General features: G+C 51.7%; 3 protein-coding genes across 4 annotated transcripts; 2 read left to right on the forward strand and 1 right to left on the reverse strand.

Moving 5' to 3' along the window:
- Positions 1 to 2,900: 2,900 nt before the first annotated feature.
- Positions 2,901 to 5,866, reverse strand: LOC130890549 (heat shock 70 kDa protein 1A). Its single transcript, XM_057794576.1, has one exon. It carries the CDS (start codon positions 5,624 to 5,626, stop codon positions 3,701 to 3,703), a length of 1,926 nt encoding a protein of 641 aa, XP_057650559.1. The 5' UTR covers positions 5,627 to 5,866; the 3' UTR covers positions 2,901 to 3,700.
- Positions 5,867 to 6,035: 169 nt separating this feature from the next.
- On the forward strand, positions 6,036 to 12,257 carry LOC130862456 (heat shock 70 kDa protein 1-like). Of its 2 annotated transcripts, none has more exons than XM_057752080.1 (2): positions 6,036 to 6,163; positions 10,074 to 12,257. In XM_057752080.1, the coding sequence occupies exon 2, from the start codon at positions 10,087 to 10,089 to the stop codon at positions 12,010 to 12,012; it is 1,926 nt and encodes a 641-aa protein (XP_057608063.1). In that variant the 5' UTR covers positions 6,036 to 6,163; positions 10,074 to 10,086; the 3' UTR covers positions 12,013 to 12,257. The 2 variants fall into 2 exon arrangements, with proteins under 2 accessions (XP_057608063.1, XP_057608062.1); XM_057752079.1 differs by lacking the exon at positions 6,036 to 6,163 and adding an exon at positions 6,439 to 6,526.
- A 3,622-nt stretch (positions 12,258 to 15,879) lies between these two features.
- On the forward strand, positions 15,880 to 20,160 carry Lsm2 (LSM2 homolog, U6 small nuclear RNA and mRNA degradation associated). Its single transcript, XM_057752085.1, has 5 exons — positions 15,880 to 16,115; positions 16,583 to 16,650; positions 19,414 to 19,444; positions 19,547 to 19,606; positions 19,700 to 20,160. Exons 1-5 carry the CDS (start codon positions 16,113 to 16,115, stop codon positions 19,823 to 19,825), a joined length of 288 nt encoding a protein of 95 aa, XP_057608068.1. The 5' UTR covers positions 15,880 to 16,112; the 3' UTR covers positions 19,826 to 20,160.
- The last annotated feature ends 395 nt before the right edge of the window (positions 20,161 to 20,555 follow it).

The raw sequence follows: 20,555 nt of genomic DNA on the forward strand, positions 1-20,555 counted from the left end.
ATGCCCACCCACAACAGGCTGGGCTCTAACACAGCAATCACTAATGAAGGAAAAGGGTGGGGCATGTGGGGAGGAAGTTGGAGGAGAAGAGGGAGGGGAAGACTGCAGTCAGGATGTAAAATAAATAAATTATAGACTGGAGAGATGGCTCCCTTAAGTGCTCTGACTGCTCTTCCAAGGACCAGGGTTCAATTCCCAGCACCCACATGACTGTTCACCACTACCTGTAACTCGTGTTCCAAGGATCTGACATCCTCACACAGACATACCTGTAGGCCATTCATCAATGCATATAAAATAAATTAGCTAATTAAAATATATGTACAGCTTTAAAAAGTTATTTATAAAAAGTAAAATAAATTAAATAAAATAAATAGAAGAAACAGAGAAAAAGAAAAAAAAATGACCTACATCCAGATCCTATGGAGGCTCCTTCTCAAATGAGGTTCCCTCCTTTCAGAAGATTGTAGCCTGTGTCAGGGTGACAGAAGATGATGAACCAGCACAGTAGGGTTAATAGAGCAACATGTGACAGTCCCCCCCCACCATGCAACAATGTGACAGCCCCCCCACTCCATCACAGCCCTCCATGTGGAGGTCCTTCTGAGCCTGAAGCGCTATATTGTCAGGTGACACCGCCCCCCCCATGTATGTTCACTGGAACACTTTACATGTAGATGAGAAAAACTGCAAAGGTGCCCAGGAAGGTGGCTCTGGCGTGCACGAACGCAAGCCTGCCTCCTTGCATCCAGTACTCCAGAGCCCACCGAGGAAGAGAACTGATCCCCAGAGTTACCCTCTGACCTGCGCACACATGGACCCAAACCACACACACATCAAATCTTAAAAAAATCACAAGTATGAATTCTACTCCAGCTCCTTTCAGGAATAACCATGAAGGTATGAGGGCAGCAGGTCTTTTCTGACCCCCTCCTCCTATCTCCCCCCCCGTCTCACACACACACACACACACACACACACACGCACACACACACATGCACAGGTCTGACCCCAGAGCCCGTTGGTACCCACATACTGCTCTCATCACTGAGCTACATCTCCAGCCCTCAACACCCCCACTTGTACAGAATCTGGAGGAGGGGCAGTGAGGGGGCCCAGCCTGGGGTATGAGAGAATCCATCTCCAAAAACAAATAACCCAGCAACAACAAACAGGAATCTGGGCTTAAGATGAACCTCAGGAAAACAGTTGCTTAGCAACTGCAAGCTCTAGGTTTGCTTCACAGAACAACAGACAAAGCAAAATAAAATTGCAGGGCTAGGGAATACATCTCAGTGGTAGAACTGGCCTTGAACCCCAGCACCACACACAAAGCAAAAAACAAAAACACATAAACAAGAAGTTATGAGGTAGGGATGGTACAGCAATCCGTGTGTATAAACAAGAAGTTATGAGGTAGGGATGGTACAGCAATCCGTGTGTATAGGTGCAGCACTTGGGAGGCTGAGGTCCTGAGACCCCTCAGAGTCAAGTCCGGACTGGATTGTATAGTGAGTCCCAAGCCAGCCTCAAAATTTTGTTTCAAGCAGATTTTTTTTTTTTTTTTCAAGACAGGGTCTCTCCATAGCTTTTGGTTCCTGTCCTGGAACTAGCTCTTGTAGACCAGGCTGGCCTTGAACTCACAGAGATCCGCCTGCCTCTGCCTCCCGAGTGCTGGGATTAAAGGCATGCGCCACCACCGCCCGGCTCAAGCAGATTTTTTAAAAGGTGGGGGGGGGGGATCTTGCACATAATCTCAGTAGGGAGTACAGCCTAACAAACTCGGCCACCATTCAAATCATCAGAAGGAGAAGGTGAAGGCCCAAGAGAAGCTTCAAGTAGGTGAAGGTGTTGCTGGCACACTGCAGATTTCAGCTCCATGCCCGGACTGACGCAGAGAATGAAAACGGAGAACATGCTTCCACAGATCTTCTGATCTCTGTGTGTGTGCCTCGTCATGCACGTGCCCCAACAGTGCATGACCTCTGCATGTGCCTTGGCATCTGCATGCCCCCCACTGGTCCTCTGGGCCCTGCACGTGTGCTCTGACATCTGCATGCCCCCCACTGGTCCTCTGGGCCCTGCATGTGTGCTCTGACATCTGCATGCCCCCCAATGGTCCTCTGGGCCCTGCATGTGCGCCTTGGCATCTGCATGCCCCACACACTGGTCCTGTGGCCCCTGCATGTGCCTTGGCATCTGCATGCCCCACATACTGGTCCTCTGGGCCCTGCATGTGTGCCTTAGCATCTGCATGCCTCACACAGTGCTCCTCTGATCCCTGCATGTGCGCCCTGGCATCTGCATGCCCCACACACTGGTCCTGTGGCCCCTGCATGCGCCTTGGTATCTGCATGCCCCCCCACTACATAAATTAAGTAAAAGATGAGAACTAGGGATTGGATCCTCAACCGGCGGTGCCGATTCTCACTTTTTAAAGCCCACTCTCTATGACCTTTTACTATATTTCCCCCTCCCCCTCCTGTCTTTTGCTAGAGAACTGTGTACACCAAGTGAGCTCCCACCCCCTCTCCTCAGCCATCCTTACATCCTCTGCATCCTCCCCACCCCGCTAGGTGACTGGCTTCTTCCAGATCCCCTGCCCAAACCTCCATGGCCAGGGCTTTTGTGGACAACCCCCTCCCTCATCTCCAGGAGGATTTATCTATCCCAGAATCTCCTGCACTGAGCTATACCTCAGCCCCAGAGGGTTTCTGTTACTCTGACCCATTTCCTCCTTCTCACACAAATGGATCACAGTGCAATGCTCCCTGTGTCCACCAGACCCCTGTGGAAAGAAAACGTCACTCTCCTGTGGACAAGACTGTAAGGGGGACCAGAGAGGCAGCAGAGACTTCTGGTCTCCAAGGACAACAGGCACACCGTCATTAAGTTATTTTGAGTTTATTTTCAAATAACCAGTAAAAATGGACCTGAGTTCAGTGTAAATATGTAAAAAATAAAGTGAACATTGATGGCTGAATAAATTCACCTCCAAGTTTACCAACTGGAAAAACCAGCTCAACAACAAACCTGCACACACAAGTATAAGCCAGAAGCACTCAGAGCCTAGCCCTGCACAAGACAAACGTGGCCTATGGAAGGCACCCACCTGAGGTGCCCCACATGGGGCCAAGGACAGAACCCTAAGACAGAAGAACCTTAAAAATCTGCTGGTGTTTTCTTAAAATATTTCTTTTTTGTATTTGGTCAGAAATTCTCTCTACAGAGCTCAAGCCATGGAGAAACTCACTATACAGACCAGGCTGGCACTGAACACACAGAGGTGAAGGTGTTTGCCCATGACTGACAATATATTTCTTTTTAACATCGTACACACACACACACACACACACACACACACACACACACACACACTTCTTTGGCTTTCTCTTATTGCAAGCCAAAATCAGATAAGCACAATATGAAGTTACAAGGATATTTTCCAACTTTGTAGTATGGCAAAACAAATCATAGAGTGTGGCAGTGCTAGGGAAAAACCCACCCTCCGAGTAGTGACTTACAGGAAATATAAAAACATTAGTTACTGCACAAAGTAAATACATGTGTCCCTAAGGCTAGAACTTCAGTGCAAATGAACTCAGCAGGGAGGGACCAAGCCCAACAGACAGTGCAATGGCAGTCCTCAAGCGCCACCGGTCTGCATCCCTGAGGACACCGGGAGAGCGAGGAGGGGCCTCTAATCCACCTCCTCGATGGTGGGCCCCGACCCGGAGCCTCCCTTGGGCGCCTGAGCCCCGAAGCCCCCAGCCCCGGGAGCCCCCGCGCCCTGGTACAGCCCGCTGATGATGGGGCTGCACACCCTCTCCAGCTCCTCCCGCTTGTGCACGAACTCCTCCTTGTCGGCCAGCGTGTTGGCGTCCAGCCAGGAGATGACCTCCTGGCACTTGTCCAGCACCTTCCTCTTGTCCGCCTCGCTGAGCTTGCCCTTGAGGCCCTCGTCCTCCACGGCGCTCTTCATGTTGAAGGCGTAGGACTCGAGCGCGTTCTTGGCCGCCACCCGCTCGCGCTGCACGTCGTCCTCGGCCTTGTACCTCTCGGCCTCCTGCACCATGCGCTCGATCTCCTCCTTGCTCAGCCGGCCCTTGTCGTTGGTGATGGTGATCTTGTTGGCCTTGCCCGTGCTCTTGTCGGTGGCCGTGACGTTCAGGATGCCGTTGGCGTCGATGTCGAAGGTCACCTCGATCTGTGGCACGCCCCGGGGCGCCGGCGGGATGCCGCTGAGCTCGAAGCGCCCCAGCAGGTTGTTGTCGCGCGTCATGGCCCTCTCGCCCTCGTACACCTGGATCAGCACCCCGGGCTGGTTGTCTGAGTAGGTGGTGAAGGTCTGCGTCTGCTTGGTGGGGATGGTGGAGTTGCGCTTGATGAGCGCCGTCATCACGCCGCCCGCCGTCTCCAGGCCCAGCGACAGCGGCGCCACGTCCAGCAGCAGCAGGTCCTGCACGTTCTCAGACTTGTCCCCCATCAGGATGGCCGCCTGCACCGCCGCCCCGTAGGCCACCGCCTCGTCCGGGTTGATGCTCTTGTTCAGGTCGCGCCCGTTGAAGAAGTCCTGCAGCAGCTTCTGCACCTTGGGGATGCGCGTCGAGCCGCCCACCAGCACCAGGTCGTGGATCTGCGCCTTGTCCAGCTTGGCGTCGCGCAGGGCCTTCTCCACGGGCTCCAGCGTGCCGCGGAACAGGTCCGAGCACAGCTCCTCGAAGCGCGCCCGCGTGATGGACGTGTAGAAGTCGATGCCCTCGAACAGCGAGTCGATCTCCAGGCTGGCCTGCGTGCTGGACGACAGGGTCCTCTTGGCGCGCTCGCAGGCCGTGCGCAGCCGCCGCACGGCGCGCTTGTTCTGGCTGATGTCCTTCTTGTGCTTCCTCTTGAACTCCTCCACGAAGTGGCTCACCAGCCGGTTGTCGAAGTCCTCCCCGCCCAGGTGCGTGTCGCCCGCCGTGGCCTTCACCTCGAAGATGCCGTCGTCGATCGTCAGGATGGACACGTCGAACGTGCCGCCCCCCAGGTCGAAGATGAGCACGTTGCGCTCGCCCTTGCCCGACCGGTCCAGCCCGTAGGCGATGGCGGCCGCCGTGGGCTCGTTGATGATGCGCAGCACGTTCAGACCCGCGATCACGCCCGCGTCCTTGGTGGCCTGCCGCTGCGAGTCGTTGAAGTAGGCGGGCACCGTGATCACCGCGTTGGTCACCGGGTGGCCCAGGTACGCCTCGGCGATCTCCTTCATCTTCGTCAGCACCATCGACGAGATCTCCTCGGGGTAGAAGGCCCGGCTCTCGCCCTTGTAGCTCACCTGCACCTTAGGCTTGCCGCCGTCGTTCACCACCTGGAAGGGCCAGTGCTTCATGTCCGACTGCACCACCGCGTCGCCGAACTTGCGGCCGATCAGCCGCTTCGCGTCGAACACGGTGTTCTGCGGGTTCAGCGCCACCTGGTTCTTGGCCGCGTCGCCGATGAGCCGCTCGGTGTCGGTGAAGGCCACGTAGCTGGGGGTCGTGCGGTTGCCCTGGTCGTTGGCGATGATCTCCACCTTGCCGTGCTGGAACACGCCCACGCACGAGTAGGTGGTGCCCAGGTCGATGCCGATCGCCGTGTTCTTGGCCATGGCTCTCTCGCTCGCTCTCGCTCGCTCTCTCTGCTGCCGGGGCTCTGCGCTCAGCTCCTGCGAGGCTGCGCTCTGCTCTGCTCTGCTCTGCGGCGGGGAAGCTCCGGGAAAGGCTGGTCCTGGCCGGGGGTCCGGAAGGTCGGGAACGCGCACTTTCGCTTCTCTCGGCTGCTGCGAGGGAAACTGAGATTCCTTCTGCACCGCAGGCGGCGTCTGGAGCCCTGCGCGCCGCCCTGCGCCTTTATGCGGCGTCCTCCGGCCCCGCCCGCTGTCCCCTGGGCCAATCAGCGAGCCGGAAGCTGCCGTGGGGACCGGAATCTTCCAGCAGTTTCGCGTCTGGTGGAGCCTCCCCGCCTCCTCTGAGTAATCGCTGAGGAGGGTGCCGCCCCTGTCCAGAACTCTCCAGACCCTTCTGGGGTTCGCTGGAGAGGCCGGATTCCTAGGGAGAGGGCGGCGGGCCGTTCTGCTGCCTCTGTTGCCATGGCGACACATTACAGCAGCCTCCTTGGAATTGACTGGGAAGGTCACGCTAGCATGGTGCTGTGGATTCTTGGTTGTGATCTCGGGGGTTTCTCTGGCGCAGTTCTAATTTTGGGGGTCGAGCTGTGGGCTGTAACTCCCCCTCCTCCTTTCGGGTGACCAAGGGATAGGCTTTGGGGCGTGTCTGGTGACGTGGTCCCCTGCAGTCGCGTTACAATGGCCAAGCTGCCTCTGACCTCATGGACTAATTTAGGAATCAGAGACTCAGTGCCAGAACAGGCTCAGAGTTGCCGGGAGGGGCGGGGTGGGGGGTGGGGGGACCCCAGCTGCGTGCAGTTTGAATGTACCTGGAGCTTCCCACTCAGAGGGGCTCAGCGACCTCAAGTTTTCCAAACTGGAGCGAAGGCGGAGAGATTCCAGGTGAGCCGTGACGGCTCTGATTGGAACGGGGCAGAGGGTTGTGTGTCCCAGTTAGTCCTTATATGAAGAAGGGCCTCGACATTCCTTAAGTTTGATTAATTTACAGACAACCACTTGAGGCACCCGCGTTTCCTCAGCGTCTACTGTGGCCCTCCCCACACAGACCCTAGTTGTTTCCATTTTGGGGTTGGGGGTTGGCAACCAGGAAAAGAGTGTCTCTTGGGGACAGGTGGCTGGAATTAGCCTGAGTTAGAATCTGGAGCAGACACCCTTGAGACCGTTTTGAATATGTTACTGGCAGAAGACAGGAGTTACAATGAAGAGGGTAGAAACTGGGTGTAGAGATGCGTGCCTGTGATCCCAGCACGGAAGATGTCGAGACAGCATGGCTACGGGGGTGGGATTTTGTACTAAAAATATATAGAAAATCTCCCTGTTGTGCCTTCCTTCTCAGAAAAGTTGATCGAGGCTGCATGGTGGCTCAAACTTCTAAGCCCAAGTCTTAGGAATGGAGGCAGGGACATTGCCTGAGCTATATAGTGAGACCCCCTATCCTAGAAATAAAATAAGGCTTGTTTGGGGTGTCCTAGCAGAGCCCTTCAGAGTGAGCTAAATTACTGCACCACAGGTTGTTCAGAAAGGCACATCTCCATGGAGACTAGTGCCTGTCTGTTTTAAGCACTGGTTTGTCTGTGTTTGTGTGAGTGTGTGTTGTATGTGTGAGCACCTCCAGAGAAGAGAAGCAGCTGTCTCATCCACTGGAGCTGGTGTGACAGGCAGGTGTGAACTGACCAGTGTGGGTGCTGGGATCCAAGCCCAGGTTTTCTGGAAGAACAGGAAGCATTCTTAACTGCCATCTTTTTGGCCCCTAATATCTTTTGTCTGTGTTTTTGAGACAGGGTTTCTCTGTGTAGCTTTAGAACCTAGAACTAGCTTCGTACACCAGTCTGGCCTTGAACTCACAAAGATCTGCCTGCTTCTGCCTCCCAAGTGCTGAGATTTAAGGTGTGTGCCACCACATACCTTTTGGCCCCTAATACCTTTTGCGGAGTTCAGAACACCATCTTAGGAGACAGGTAGACAGTTATGGTCCCACAGTAAAACATATCACCGTCATGGGAGCACTACAGTTGATTTAGGCCTGGGAGGAGTGGGGAATATAAAACCGCTTTCCTTCCACCCTCGGAGTAGACGAGAACACTGCTGTCTGCCGTCCTCAAGTAAGCGCTTGATCCGTACATGGATGTTTGTTAGCAGCAGTGCTAATCACAACAGTGAGGAAGCCAAAGCAGCTTGGGTCTATGCAGAGACGAATGTGGAAGGAAAGGGTGGGAGACACATAAAGCAGACAGACAGTGTTCAGTCTTAGAAGTACTGAAATATGCAAGCTCATGGACGAGAACTAAGGACATTACGCTGAGTGAAATAAGGCCAGCCATCCACGGACAAATGCGGTGTAATTCCAGCTGTGTAGGGTAAGGGTAGACAGATCCCCTAAACATTCCACTCAACAGTGAGAAACAGAGCAAAGGTCAGGGTAATCGCCACTCCCAGCTCCTGTGGAGACTGAGCCAAGGGGCTGTAGGCACCACCCAGCAAAGAGAACAGAAGGAGACCCATTTGAAAAGAATTCCTGTTATAATGAGTATTTCAAAATGAATATAGGCGAAGGTTTATTACTGACCTTAGGATTTTAATCAAGCCTACTGGGGCAAGGTTCAGACTAAACAGGAGCTAGTCTGGCAGCAGAAAGTGGCCTGTGTATACTCCTGTATCGTGATGTTGGTGTTTGACCAGCCTGTCCTGCTGTAGCATCCCCAAGACCCTGGGTCCCACCCCAGTACACAGAGACGAAACCCAGAAACGAACCTGAAGGTGATCTCAAAGACAAAAAACAGCGAAAGAAAGTGGAGCAGGCATTCTGACAACGTGTATTTGATAGTTTTCAGAGTGGAAACTCAGGTACATAAACTATAGCATCAGACACCTTTAAAGTTGAGGCCTAGCACCTGTCTCTGTTGGTGTCCCGTTCCTTACAAGAGGGAAAACACGGAGATGAAGGACGTCTGAGACAGCTCAGACAGTAGTGAAGAACCTCGGACGTCTGAGACAGCTCAGACAGTAGTGAAGAACCTCGGACGTCTGAGACAGCTCAGACAGTAGTGAAGAACCTCATGCCTGTTACCCCAGCCCTCGGGAACCTGAGGGAGAATAGCTGCTGTGTTTGAGGCTAGCCTGGGATACATGGTGAGTTCCAGGCCAACCAGGGCTACTGCCTTAAAAAAATTAAACAACAATCCAAAACAACCTATTGAGAGGTTAGGAGATAGCTCAGTGGGGAAGCTTGTTTGGCATACAAGTGTGAGGACCCGAGTTCAATCCTCAGAACCCACATAGCAGAACAAACGGAGCATGGTGGTCTTCGCCTGTGATCACAGGGTAAGGGAGATGGTTCACAGGGCTTGCTGGACAGCCAGCATAACCTAACTGGCCAGGGTTTCAGTCCAGGGTTGTCCCCTTGAATCCACATGTTTGTGCATACACATCCCACACCAAAACAGCAGCAAACACAAAACCAAGAACATTTACAATCTCCTTTTGTAGGGTTTCCTTCTGTCCAGAAGAAGCCAGTTAGACTGGGTGTGTTTATCTTCATGCTTGTGGTTTTTAAAAAATATTTATTTATTATGTATACAATATTCTGTCTGCATGTATGCCTGCAGGCCAGAAGAAGGCACCAGACCCCATTACAGATGGTTGTGAGCCACCATGTGGTTGCTGGGAATTGAACTCAGGACCTTTGGAAGAGTAAGCAATGCTCTTAACCTCTGAGCCATCTCTCCAGCCCCCATGCTTGTGGTTTTAACAAGACTGACGAAGCTGGGAGCTGGCTCAGCAGTTAAAAGCACTTACTGTTCTTGCGGAAGATCCAGGTTCAACACCCAGCACCCACATGGTGGCTCTAATGGTAACTGCAGTCTGAGGGGATCTGATGCCCTCTCCTGACCTCCTTAGGAACATAATACATGAAGACAAAATGTCCATACACAAAATAATTTTTAAACATTAAAAAGATAAACTGACTGAGGCTACAGAGGGCTCAGCCATCGAGATCACACCCGTCCTTGTAGATGACCTGAATTCAGGGCCTAGCGCCTGCTCACACTGGGCAGTTCACAATTCTGACTGCACAGGCACCTGCATTCGTGTGCATATGCCCACACAGACATGCACACACGCACACAATTAAAAATAAATCTTGAAAAAGTTACCAGTCAAAAAATAGCTTAATGGGGGCTGGAGAGATGGCTCAGTGGTTAAGAGCATTGCCTGCTCTTCCAAAGGTCCTGAGTTCAATTCCCGGCAACCACATGGTGGCTCACAACCATCTGTAATGAGGTCTGGTGCCCTCTTCTGGCATGCAGACATACACACAGACAGAATATTGTATACTAAATAAATAAATAAATATTTAAAAAAATAGCTTAAGTTTTATTAGAAAAAATCACTCCCCTAAATAGGATTATAAAATCTCATTTCTCCACAGGCCTCGGAAAACCATGGCTGCTAATAAAGGAATGGCCATAGGCATCGACCTGGGCACCACCTACTCGTGCGTGGGCGTGTTCCAGCACGGCAAGGTGGAGATCATCGCCAACGACCAGGGCAACCGCACGACCCCCAGCTACGTGGCCTTCACCGACACCGAGCGGCTCATCGGCGACGCGGCCAAGAACCAGGTGGCCATGAACCCGCAGAACACCGTGTTCGATGCCAAGCGTCTGATCGGCAGGAAGTTTAACGATCCTGTTGTGCAGTCGGACATGAAGCTTTGGCCATTTCAAGTGATCAACGAAGGGGGCAAGCCCAAGGTGCTGGTGTCCTACAAAGGGGAGAAGAAAGCCTTCTACCCCGAGGAGATCTCGTCGATGGTGCTGACGAAGATGAAGGAGACTGCAGAGGCTTTCCTGGGCCACAATGTCACCAACGCGGTGATCACGGTGCCCGCCTACTTCAACGACTCGCAGCGGCAGGCCACCAAGGACGCGGGCGTGATCGCGGGTCTGAATGTGCTGCGCATCATCAACGAGCCCACAGCTGCTGCCATTGCCTATGGCTTGGATAAAGGAAGTCATGGAGAGCGGCACGTGCTCATCTTCGACCTGGGGGGCGGCACGTTCGACGTGTCCATCCTGACGATCGACGACGGCATCTTCGAGGTGAAGGCCACGGCGGGCGACACGCACCTGGGCGGGGAGGACTTCGACAACCGGCTGGTGAGCCACTTCGTGGAGGAGTTCAAGAGGAAGCACAAGAAGGACATCAGCCAGAACAAGCGCGCCGTGCGGCGGCTGCGCACGGCCTGCGAGCGCGCCAAGAGGACCCTGTCGTCCAGCACGCAGGCCAACCTGGAGATCGACTCGCTGTTCGAGGGCATCGACTTCTACACGTCCATCACCAGAGCACGGTTTGAAGAGTTGTGTGCAGATCTCTTTAGAGGCACCCTGGAGCCTGTGGAGAAGTCTCTTCGGGACGCCAAGATGGACAAGGCTAAAATCCATGATATTGTTCTCGTGGGCGGCTCGACGCGCATCCCCAAGGTGCAGAAGCTGCTTCAAGACTACTTTAATGGGCGGGATCTCAACAAAAGCATCAATCCCGATGAGGCGGTGGCCTACGGGGCTGCAGTCCAGGCAGCTATTTTAATGGGTGACAGATCTGAAAAAGTACAAGATTTGCTCTTGTTGGACGTGGCGCCGCTGTCGCTGGGCCTGGAGACGGCGGGCGGCGTGATGACGGCGCTCATCAAGCGCAACTCCACCATCCCCACCAAGCAGACGCAGACCTTCACCACCTACTCAGACAACCAGCCTGGGGTGCTGATCCAGGTGTACGAGGGCGAGAGGGCCATGACGCGCGACAACAACCTGCTGGGGCGCTTCGACCTGACTGGAATACCTCCTGCACCTAGGGGCGTGCCGCAGATCGAGGTGACCTTCGACATCGATGCCAATGGAATTCTCAACGTCACCGCCATGGACAAGAGCACGGGCAAGGCCAACAAGATCACCATCACCAACGACAAGGGCCGGCTGAGCAAGGAGGAGATCGAGCGCATGGTGCAGGAGGCTGAGAAATACAAAGCTGAGGATGAGGGCCAGAGAGAGAAAATTGCTGCCAAGAACGCCCTAGAATCCTACGCCTTTAACATGAAGAGTGCCGTGAGTGACGAGGGTCTGAAGGACAAAATAAGCGAGTCCGATAAGAAGAAAATTCTGGATAAATGCAACGAGGTCCTTTCCTGGCTGGAGGCCAACCAACTAGCGGAGAAGGAAGAGCTCGATCACAAGAGAAAAGAACTGGAGAACATGTGTAACCCTATCATCACCAAACTCTACCAGGGAGGGTGCACTGGGCCCACCTGCCCGCCGGGGTACACGCCAGGCAGAGCCGCCACCGGCCCGACCATCGAGGAAGTAGATTAGCCTGGGACTACAGGGTGCAAGGGCGCCTCCAGGTGAAGTTTATTCATCTCCCAACATCACCTCGATTGATTCCTGAACCGGCTAGACTAGCGCCTAAGTCACCATCCTTTGGGACACTGACGAAGTCTGTATTCCATCTTCTCGGCGACGATCCTGAAATGGACCTTTAGGAGAACAAGACCCCTCTTTGAACCATTTGAAGAATTTGGATGTCTGTTATTTATCGGCCACATCCCACCTTTCTCCTTCCTGTGTGGATGGTTGTCTCTCAGTAAATTGATCCCAAAGGAAGTAACTTCTGACTTTTTTTTTTACTCACTTATCCTGTCTCTGCCACCCTGGGTTCTGAGATTACAGGCATGCACCACCATGCCCAGATGTTGTTTTTTGGAGGGAGGGTTTCTTGTAGCCTGGGTTAGCCTCAAACTCTCCCTATCTGGAAGTAGCCTGCTCCTCCCTTAACTAGCTTCTTTCCTGTTATCTTACGCTGCCAATGTCCCTCGGAAAGGAAGCAAGGGAGCTCACAGAGGGCGTGAGTTTTCTGCTTGTGAGTGTTGGTTTGTTGTGAATGATTAACCTACTATGGGCAAAGTACTTGGATTTGTGTAAGTTCAGCGTTTCCAAAAAATTACTTTGCCTTTTTTGTTTTTGTTTTGAGACAGGGTCTTATGTACCCTAGATCTGCTCTGAACTCCTGTTCACACTGCCCCCACCTGCCTGATGGCTGGAACTGCAGAATATTACACCTGCCAAGAGAAGTATTTTCTCATTTTCTGGCACCCTGGCCCCATATAAAGCCGTGCCTAACTGTGGTGACGGCTTCTAATCAATGACAGGCTAATTTGGGTTCAGGTGTGGAGGATTCTGCTGAACTTGGTAACAGATCCGGCTTGCTGTTCTGACAGATCCAGATCTGAACACAGTGATGTGCGCCTGTAATCTCAGCACTGGGAAGCAGAGCAAGAAGCATCCATGGGTCTTGTAGGCAAGTCAGTCTAGCTGAATGTATCAGTCAGCTCCAGATCAACGACAGAGTCTAGTCCAAAAACTGAGGTTGAGTCCCATAGAGAGCTGGCCTGGTGGTTAAGAGCACTCACTCCTCCTCCAGACCATCAGGGTTGAGTCCCATAGAGAGCTGGCCTGGTGGTTAAGAGCACTCACTCCTCCTCCAGAACATCAGGGTTGATTCCCAGAACCTCTATGGTGTCTAGCTACTGTCTATAACTCCAGAAGATCAACGTTCTCTTCTGGTCTCTGGGAGCACTGCAGACATGGTACATATACATGCAACAAAACACTCTTACACATAAAAAAAAAAAAAAAAAGACCTCAAGGTGGAAAATGAAGACCCATTGTCCATCTCTGGCTTGCACAGGCCTGCATGCTCCAGCCTCCCTGCACACACACACACACACACACACACACACACAGAGTATTCATGTGTGCTCCAGCCCCCTACACACACACACGACCCTGGCTACCCTCTATTTTGGCATCCTGGCACACTGTAGAGAATTCTACCCTGTAATCAGCAGGCCAGATGCTCAGAATTTTTGTACCTACTGCCAGCCTCAAGAAGAGACAGTACAAAACACTCATCAAAATAGTGTTTCCCTATGTATCCAAGCAAACACTATTCCCATGAATCCAAACATGATTCCCTATGAATCCAAACACGATCCCTGTGAATCCAAACATGATTCCCTATGAATCCAAACACGATCCCTGTGAATCCAAACACTATTCCTGTGAATCCAAACATGATCCCTATGAATCCAAACATGATTCCCTATGAATCCAAACACTATTCTTGTGAATCCAAACACGATTCCCATACACGTGTCCCACCAGATACAACCTTAATTACTATTAAAAACAACAAAGCTGGGGACTGGAGAGATGGCTCAGTGGTTAAGAGCATTGCCTGCTCTTCCAAAAATTCTGAGTTCAATTCCCAGCAACCACCTGGTGGCTCACAACCATCTGTGACGAGGTCTGGTGCCCTCTTCTGGCCTGCAGAAGACATACACACAGACAGAATATTGTATACATAATAAATAAATAAATATTTAAAAAAAAACCAAAACAACAAAGCCATTCCTTCCCCAGCAGCGCCTTCTCTGGGAACTTGACTTTTTACCCCTCGGCTCATGTAACACCCAGCAGCGATCACCCCCACCCCAATCCATTTCTCCACCATTTCCCTTCAGAAAAGGGCAGGGCTCCACGAATATCAACCAAACATGGCATATCAAACTGCAATAAAACTAGGCACCTAGCTGGGCAGGGATGGTGGGGAAAAAAGTGAGTTCCAGGATATCCAGGGCTGTTACACACAGAGAAACCCCCGTCTCGGAAAAAAAAAGAAAAACAAACAAAAAAAGGCTAGGCACCTCCCCTTGTATTAAGGTTGGACAAGGTGAGCCAGGTGGTGGTGGTGCACACACCCTTAATCCCAGCACTCAGGAGGCAGAGGCAGGCGGATCTCTGTGAGTTCGAGGCCAGCCTGGTCTACAGAGCTAGTTCCAGGACAGGCTCCAAAGCCACAGAGAAACCCTGTCTCGAAAAACAAACAACAAAAGTTGGACACAGAGAGCCTAGGTCAGTGCCCTGCAGGCTCCCTGGCTGTGAGCTGTCTCTGTGAGCCTCTGTGCTCGCGTCTGTTGGTGCTGTGGGTTTGTCCCCTCTGCTCCCACAATCCTCCCTCCCCCTTTTTTGAAGGATTCCTGGAGCTCTGCCTACTGTTTGGCTGTCGGTCTCTGCATCTGTGTCCTGCTGAGGCTTTTGTGGGATCTCTTATTAAATTCTCCATTTTATCAGCCAGCTCTCGTGAGCCTCTTCAAAACTGGAAGGTTTCGAGCCTGCTAATGCTGTTCCCAGAACATTCAAAGTATTTGGAGGTATCAGAACATATTTCAGGGCTGGAGAGTTGGCTCAGAGATTGAGCATTTGCTGCTCTTCCAGAGAACCCAGATTCTATTCCCAGCACCCACAAAGTGGCTCACAACAGTGTCTAACTCCAGTCCCAGGGCATCTGAAGCCCACTTCTTACCACCGCTCAGAGTGCAGACCCAACAGGCAGGCAAATGCACCCATACACATAGAAGTTAAAAAATAAAATGCAGTTTCTACCACTGAGCTACAGTAAAAAAATATGGACACTACAGCTGGGGTTGTTCATCGTGGGTTTGCTTAGAATGTGTAACTTCAAGCTCCAGAACCCCTGTCCCCCAAATCCTGTGTAAGGCTGAAATTGACAGAAACTTGCTTGCTGAGAATTTTGATAAGAATCAGGATTTGTAGGCTGGTTGCTCTTCCAGAGGACGTGGGTTCATACCCAGCAACCAGAGGGTGGCTCACAAATATCTGTAATGAGATCTGGTGCCCTCTTCTGGTGTGCAAGCAGAACACTGTATACACAATAAATCTTAAAAAAAAAAAAAAAATCAGGATTTGTGTTCAGGTTCCCCTTATTTTTCTCCCTTAAATCCCAGCCACACACACACCACACAAAGCATATTTAGAGTCTGTTGATGTGTGTTTTACTTCCTCGACACAGGTCTTGCTATGGCAGCTCCAGCCGACCTCTAAAGCAGAATCGTCTCACTTAGCTCTCTCCAGGATTCCAGGAGCGCACCGACCCTGCCAGGTCTTAGTAACATTTTAAATTCCACTCATCAAAGAATATGCAAATCATAGTTTTCTCAAGCTTCCCAACAATTATGGGTTAATCACGCCTTGCAGTGCAAACGCTAAACAACAAAAAAATCCGGGGGGGGGGGGCGAACTACATGGAACGTGCAGCTGCTAGGGCCACGCGTGCGCAGTAGGACGCGGCTGCCCGAGAGGAAGTGGGAGACAGGAAGACCCGCCCCTCGCTCGGTTTGGCGGTCCTCTCCACTCTCCCCTCCTCCGCTGCCTTAGCGCCCGGATCAGGCCGCGCGCTCTCGGGCCGGCGTTTCCCGCGCCTCCCCCTGGCGCCTGCGTGATCCCGTCCCGCCCCACGCGCGGGCTCGCGCTCGGGCTCCCGCCCGGCCTCTGGCCCGCAGCCCCCTGCCCTTTCCTTCGCGGTCCAGGCCGCAGCTCGTGGCGCCAGCACCATGGTGGGTACCGTGACGTCAAATGGGAGCGCCGCCGCGGGCAGTTCGAACCGGGCCGGGCTGGGTGCCCAGGCTTCCCCGACAGCCCTGGTGCCCGCACCTCAGTTTGAGGGGGCTACCGGGCAGAGATCCTTTTTTGGGGAGAACTTCCAGCAAATCCACGAGAAAGCCCGCTGGCACCGCGGGAGCACGGAAAGCTAGCCTTGTATTTCCCCGCGGGAGATCGGGATTTTTTTGAGGGTGCGCATGGAGAAAACGTTCAGATTCCCTACGGGAGTGGGTCCGGTTATCGAGGGGGACAGGGTAGTCCCTGGCTGTGACCCAGTGAACTGTAGAGTGTCTGTGAACAGATGACTGTGGGTCGTGAACTTCCGAGATACTAGGGCCGGTGGGGCCTCAAAGACTAGGATTTCAGAGTTCCTCCTCCTGTGCCTTTCATGTAATAGTTTCCCGTTTCCTCTTTCCAATAGCTCTTCTACTCCTTCTTCAAATCCCTCGTGGGCAAGGATGTGGTCGTGGAACTCAAGAATGACCTAAGGTAGGTACCTACAGCAGCGATTGGGGGGTGGTGCCTGGGGTCCTGACTCTTCCCCCAGGGTTTTTTTGAGCGAGCAGGTGGGCCAAGCACAGAAGAAATAAACAGCTTGTGCCTTAAGAGTAAAGATGAGTTTAAGACTGCCGGGGTATGCTGGCGTATGTCTTTAAATTCGGGAGGCAGAGGCAGGCGGATCTCAGTGAGTTCAAGATCTGGTCTACCGACCGAATTCCAGAACAGCCAGAGCCACTCAGAGAAACCCTGTCTCGGGAGGAAAAAAAGGATTTGCTAAACAAATATATATGTGCAGGCAGTTTGTACTATGCTCTTTAAAATACGCTAAATAATAATGCTAATAAATAAGCTTATTGTACTTGGAAGAATATATCAAAATGTCTGTAGCTTTGTTTGTATAAATAGCCAAACAATTTAAGTATCTAGCATTAACCCCTCAAAATGTAAGAGGTTAATTAAAAATTCAGTAATGAGTTCTTCCATGGTGAACCCATGAGTGTAAGAATGGGATGTATCGGTAAGGAAAGCAGTTGGGTTTAATATGCCTAGCGTAGTGTCCATGTAGTTAAAATGTAAGCAGACCACTTACACGGTCCCTTCTGTACTGCATCTGCATCCACATCCCCCGCCTCCCTGTACCATTTGCTTCAAACGCTTCATCACTGCAGAGATGTTCACGCAAGTATGTTTTCTTTCGTGTGGTGTTGGGGATTGAACCCAGGGCTTTCCGCTCAGCAAGCGCTCTACCAATAGAACTTTTTCCCCAGCCCTCAGATACCGTGGTATCATGGTTCTTCACCAGCCTTCAGATACCCTAGTATCTCATGTTTCATTTTAAAGCATTTTACTTGTAGACTCTTGAAATCTTTGAGCACACATCAGTGCTTGAGAACCCTGGTTCTAAGGCGGGTGTGGACAAGTAAGACGGTTATGGTCACTGGTGAAGTAAGGGGCTGGCCCAGACTTGAGTGCGAAGTAGTTAAGGCCTTTCGTTTATATGAGTCCAGCTGGAAGGCACACACAAGTGTTCAGGTCAGCAGACCAGTGGGATTCACTGAATGCAGGGAGTGAAGAAGTAAAACTCGGGATTTGAAGTTGTGAAGAGTTAAGGTTTTTGGTTTTTTTCTAGACAGGGCCTCAAACTCCCAGAGCTCTACCAGAGATCCACCTGCCTCTGCCTTCCAAATGCTGGGATTAAAAGCATGCAACATCACTGCTTAACTTTTTTGGTTTTGTTTTGATTTGTTTTGTCTTTTCAAAACAGGGTTTCTCTGCTTAACAGTTCTGGCTGCCCTGGAACTAGCTAGCTAGCTTTTAGACCAGGCTGGAAGATTTAAGATTGTTCAAACAGTTGATAATTATAAAATAAGGTGGCTTGGGAGCACTGGAGTTGATAGCCTTCCTCATCCAAGGGGCCCGGCTGGGGAACTGAGGGCCAGCCTGGCTTGTTTCTGTGCCGTTAGGATAAGTGTAGCAAAAAGAATAGAGTAACTTTAGCGACCTTTGTGTATCCATTGGGCTCTGCGCGAAAGCAGTCAGTGTGTAGAGGCAGCTGTTGGTGGAGCTGGAGAGCTCAGTGCTGTCAGAGAACTAGAGTTCCCCACTGCTGCATTAGGTGAGTCACAAAGAGCCACTCTAGCATCAAGGGCTCTGATGCCCTCTCCTGGCCTCAGGTGCACGCGTGCACATAAGTAATAAAGCTAAAGCCGGGCGGTGGTGGCTCACACCTTTAATCCAGCACTCGGAAGGTAGAGACAGGAGGATCTTTGAGTTCGAGGCCAGCCTGGTCTACCTACAAAAATAGTCTTGCGGGTTGGGGTTAGCTATTGCTTCTGGGAGTCAGACCAATCTGAGCTGATATTCCTGATAATTTGGTTCTAATTTGAGTAATTTACATGACTCTTAATTCCTGGATGATATTAATTACTTTTAAAAGATGGCTGTAGCTGGGCAGTGGTGGTGCACTGCCCTTAATCCCAGCACTCGGAAGGCAGAGGCAGGAGGATCTCTGAGTTCAAGGCCAACCCCAAGAGGTAGTTCTAGAACACCAAAGCTACACACACAAAAAATCCTGTCTTGGAAAAAAAAAAACAAAAAAGATGACTATACATGATGGATCCTGTCTGTAGTTCCAGACCTTCAGAAGTGGAGGCAGAAGGATTGCTACAAGTTTGAGATTAGTCTGGGCCAGGGTGAGAACTTGTCTTAAGAAGGAAATACAGACATTAAGCCGAATACAGGCCTGGCCTGCTAACGCTGAGTAGTAGCTGTGGATACGTTGGTGTAAGAAGAGACGGGTCTGAAATGAGCCAGTCTCAGAGGCTTTATCTTTGCCACCCCAGAATTCACAGATGTTCTCCCTTCTTTGGCTTCAAGGCCTTAGCTTCCTCCCCCAGGCTCTTATTTATTTGGTCTTTCGAGACAACAGGACACTGCCTGGCTTTCTAGGCAGCTGTATATAAACCACCCCCCCCCAGCAGGCTGTGTAACCTGTTTCCTCGTCCACAGCGTATAAATGATCATATAGTTCAGAGGGTGACAACAGGGTAAAGAAAAATTGCATGTCAGTTCATCACGGTGGCTTTCATCTAATTCTAACAAGTAGGGGGTGGAGACAGGAAGATTTAGAACACAGGGCCAGCCTGCGCCACCATGGCCCGGCTCCTCCCCCATATTCTTGTAGCTCTAACGTTCCCTCCATTCTGATTTCAGTGTAAAGTAATTTGGTTCTCCCCTCTTTGCCTCCGACAGCATCTGTGGAACCCTGCACTCCGTGGACCAGGTGAGATAAAGGTTCACAGTCTGTTCTTGGGGAAGGAAGTGGGAGTGTGGAGGAGGAGCCACACCTGTCTCTAGGGTTACTGATGCTGTTCATCCTCTTTAGTATCTCAATATCAAACTGACGGACATCAGTGTCACGGACCCTGAGAAGTACCCGCACATGGTGAGCTGGGGCTGGCCAGGGAGCCTTTGAAGCCCAAGTCCCTGGGCGGCTGGGGGGCACATTGGTCATGGGGGTGCTCTCACGTTTGTCTAGTTATCCGTCAAGAACTGCTTCATCAGGGGCTCAGTGGTCCGCTATGTGCAGCTGCCAGCAGACGAGGTGGACACACAGCTGCTGCAGGATGCAGCCAGGAAGGAAGCCCTTCAGCAGAAACAGTGATGCCCTCGTCCCCTCCCTCCCTTTCCCATTGGTGACCTTAACTTGTCCAACAAAGGACAAGGACACCCTGCCCGGTCCTTCAGGTGTGTTTTGTTTTGTTAACGATTTTTTTTTAATTGAATGGATGAAAGGGTTACTAGTTGGGAGCAACTGTCCTCTGTTGGTGAGGGAGGGTAAAGCTGGGAACTGAAATGTTCCTGGGCCCTCCCTCCCTCAACCTTCCCTGGAGACGGGAGGGCCTCCTAGGCCTTTTCAGGGCAACATGTGATACACTTGGGGGGGAACTGAGAAAGAATCTGTCCCGCATCGGGAATAAAATTTATGATGGAAACTGAGTTCTGGTTTTGTGGTCTGTTTTGGACAGGGAGGTGGGAAAGGCCGTTTCGTCTGCACTCCAGTTCTCTACATATCCCCTCCCCCATCTCCGGCCGGGAATTCAACCCAAGTTACCAGCGTTATGTACTTCCGCTCTAAAGCTTGTAATACCTTGGCCAGTATGATGATTCGTTCCGTAAATGGCGCCAGCCGCCAACCATGACTTGATTTGACTCCTGGGACCCACTTTTTGGAAACAGAAAAGATTTTTTTTTTCCACACGCGCTCAAGTGCACACAGTAAAAATGTAATAAAAACGTGGACTGGAGAGATGGCTCAGAGATTAAGGGCACTGGTTGCTCTTCCAGAGGTTCTGGTTTAATTCCCAGCAACTACAAAATGTGGTTGCTCACGA

This window comes from Chionomys nivalis, chromosome 19 (assembly GCF_950005125.1).
Source record: "Chionomys nivalis chromosome 19, mChiNiv1.1, whole genome shotgun sequence".
Classification (NCBI taxonomy): domain Eukaryota; kingdom Metazoa; phylum Chordata; class Mammalia; order Rodentia; family Cricetidae; genus Chionomys; species Chionomys nivalis.